The sequence below is a fragment of the Micropterus dolomieu genome, linkage group LG01 (genome assembly GCF_021292245.1).
Source record: "Micropterus dolomieu isolate WLL.071019.BEF.003 ecotype Adirondacks linkage group LG01, ASM2129224v1, whole genome shotgun sequence".
Taxonomy (NCBI): domain Eukaryota; kingdom Metazoa; phylum Chordata; class Actinopteri; order Centrarchiformes; family Centrarchidae; genus Micropterus; species Micropterus dolomieu.
This window is the reverse complement of record NC_060150.1, coordinates 19793569-19796272: the sequence shown is the minus strand read 5'-3', so window position 1 is coordinate 19796272 and position 2704 is coordinate 19793569. Positions and strand designations below refer to the sequence as shown.

At 40.9% G+C, this 2704-nt stretch overlaps 1 protein-coding gene across 1 annotated transcript in view; it reads right to left on the bottom strand.

The window, feature by feature from the left end:
- Nucleotides 1–930: 930 nt before the first annotated feature.
- The window catches only part of trdmt1 (tRNA aspartic acid methyltransferase 1), a 12041-nt gene continuing 10267 nt past the window's right edge, over nt 931–2704 (bottom strand). The window contains exons 9-10 of the mRNA XM_046061063.1: nt 1605–1662; nt 931–1286 (exon numbers count right to left, since the gene is read on the bottom strand). Of these exons, the coding sequence (XP_045917019.1) occupies nt 1062–1286; nt 1605–1662 (283 nt within the window). The 3' untranslated portion in view covers nt 931–1061. The remainder of the gene's footprint in view (nt 1287–1604; nt 1663–2704) is intronic.

The window sequence follows — 2704 nt, the reverse complement described above, 5'->3', positions numbered from 1 at the left end:
GCGTTTTTACGGTCATCTATCTTAAAATCCATGTCGGATGACTAAAATCCTTAACCCACGTAAAACTTAAATAAAGTTAAGTTAAATAAAAGGATAAAACACCTCAGCACACTGAAGGAAGCCATCTGACTGTGTGAGGGGCAAGATCGTTGATGTCTGCAGGCAGAGTAGGCCTAGAACTCTCCTGTCTGACTGGTCCACCAATAGCAGAGAAGATGACCCCTTGAGACACAGCACCTCCTCATTTGCATAATGAGGCAGAAATGCATACAAAAATTTAAAAAGGACAGGCAGAAATAAATACCATGGGTGAAAATAAATAAGGTAAAAAAATACAAAGGAAGAATAAAACAGACAAAAATATTAAAACACACACATAAATAAATACATTTAAAAAATAAGTAATTAATAAATAAAGTTGAAGATTATAACAGAGAATAAATAAAAAAGGTAATTATTATAAAGGTGAATAAGTAAAGGCGCAAATTAAAATATATACATTTATGTCTCCTTGTATAATTTAATTACTACCTACATTTATTTATTTACTTCATTGTTTTGTGTATTTAATTGGATGCTTATTTATTTATTGAGCATTTACTTATTTCTGTATTTATTTCTGACTGTGTCAGGATCGGTCCTCCATACTCCGCAGACATCTACACACCAATACCGATTTATATTCATAGCGGCAAGTGCTATGTACCTTCACAAAGGTGACACAGGAAGTGTCACACCCGGACGCGCTACAAGTGCGAGGGCCCACCCAACGCTGCTTGCAGCTTTAATTTTCTTGTTATCATTTTTATTTTATTTTTGGCCCTCACATCTTTTTGTCCTTTTTGTTGACCACAACCTGTCTCTGGCACTGTTCAGCTCGCATAAGCCCTATAACTCTAAAAATATCCACCCAGATATCATTTCCTGGCATGCACGTAACAAGGAGAGAGTGGCTAGTGTCTCGAGTGAGTGACAGACGGAGAGAGAAATGGAGAGTACTAAGAGAAACGCTTTCAGATGACCTGGAAAGAAGTTTATGCCAGAGATAAAGCAAGTGCACATCAGACGGGCAAATTATTCTGTATTCCTTCCTGAGAATTACAAGTAGTGTTTATAAAAATGCTGCTGTCACCAGAAAGCAGGAAAGACCACTTACAGAAGCTCTGAGGGAAACCCATGAGGTTGGCAACTTCTCTGGGAGTAAAATAACGGAGCTTCAGTTTGGCCAGCTGCTGGAGTTTTTCCTCCTCAGAGCATTGCTCCAGACCTCTGAACACACTCTCCATCTGCAGAGCACACAAAGCAAAAAACTTCAGCGCTGACATAAACATGCCACTGTTAGATGACTCAGTGGTCCAGTAATACTTTTACTTTACTGTCATTGTGAATCAGCTTAAATTAATAACAATTGAAGACATCCACTTTGGACGCTGTCCTTGGCTGTTAGGTCCACGTCGCTCCGACGTGTAGTTACATTTTTGAGGTGGTTTACGTCAGGCTACGGTGTAGGTTACGGGCTACACGTAGGCTACGCCGTCAATTCGACGAAGAAGTATACATCAAGCTTTAGTCTTGTTGATGCCTGTACTGAAGACAGAACTCACCTCTGTCTCCACGCAGCACTGCAGTACTGAGCCAGTTCCCTCCACATAGCGCCCATAGCTGTGGATAAAACACAGTAACTCCATCAAATCATGGCGTTACTCAGTGATCAACAGCAGCAATGAGATACATCATCAGTCAGCTTCTCAAAAACCCTGTTTACACTCAGGCCCTTCAAATTAGAGACTGAAGGTCCTAGTGGTAGACTCAACCTAGGACCTAAAGTGGACCAGCCCAAATGATACTCATCTGATCGCTGTGTCAATATGGATGATACTAAAGTGGATCCCAGCAGGCTTCCTATCAACTCTGATCACATGGTATGAAAGTACTTTAGGAAATCAGTAAAAGTGAAAAAGATGTTCTTAGAACTTTATTATTATATTGCTGCTCTTCTGAAAAAGTCGTAATAAGTGTAACCAAAAAGAGATAGAAGGAATATACGTCAGTAAGCGGCTTGTGTAGATCTGACTCCTGATTAGTTAGCCACTGAGGGCCATCAGCTAAAAAAGGCATTTTTCAGCCATTACCACATCAGGTGTATTCCCACCATCTTATGCGTGGGAGCAGAGGTGACCCTGATTTGCACGTAGTCCAGGATGAAGTGAAAATCAAATCTACGTAGACGCATAAAGTGTTTGTGTAACGTCTTTCAGCATAATTGTGTAGCATGACTACATTGATCTAATAAATTTATGAGAATTAATACAAAATTAAAGCTGCAAGCAGCGTTGGGCGGGCCCTCGCACTTGTAGCGCGTCCGCGTGTGAGCCGGCCGAGTTGCATATTCTGGAGCTCTGCCGGTGCGGCTGTGAATTTCCTACGCGGTTCCGACGCCGCATGAAGGTGCTATATGTCACTTCCTGTGTCCCCTATGTGGAGCTACATAGCACTTGCCGCTATGAATATAAATCGATATTGGTGTGTAGATGTCTGCGGGGTGGGAGAGTTATCAAGCACGTAAAGTTTGTTTCAGATGTGAGCATGTACACTGAACAATAATGTACCCAAACAATAAAATAAATTCCTTTTATATTTCCCTGCCTTGTTGTTTATGTGTACATACAGAGGAAGAATGTGAGAACAGCACACATTTCATCGT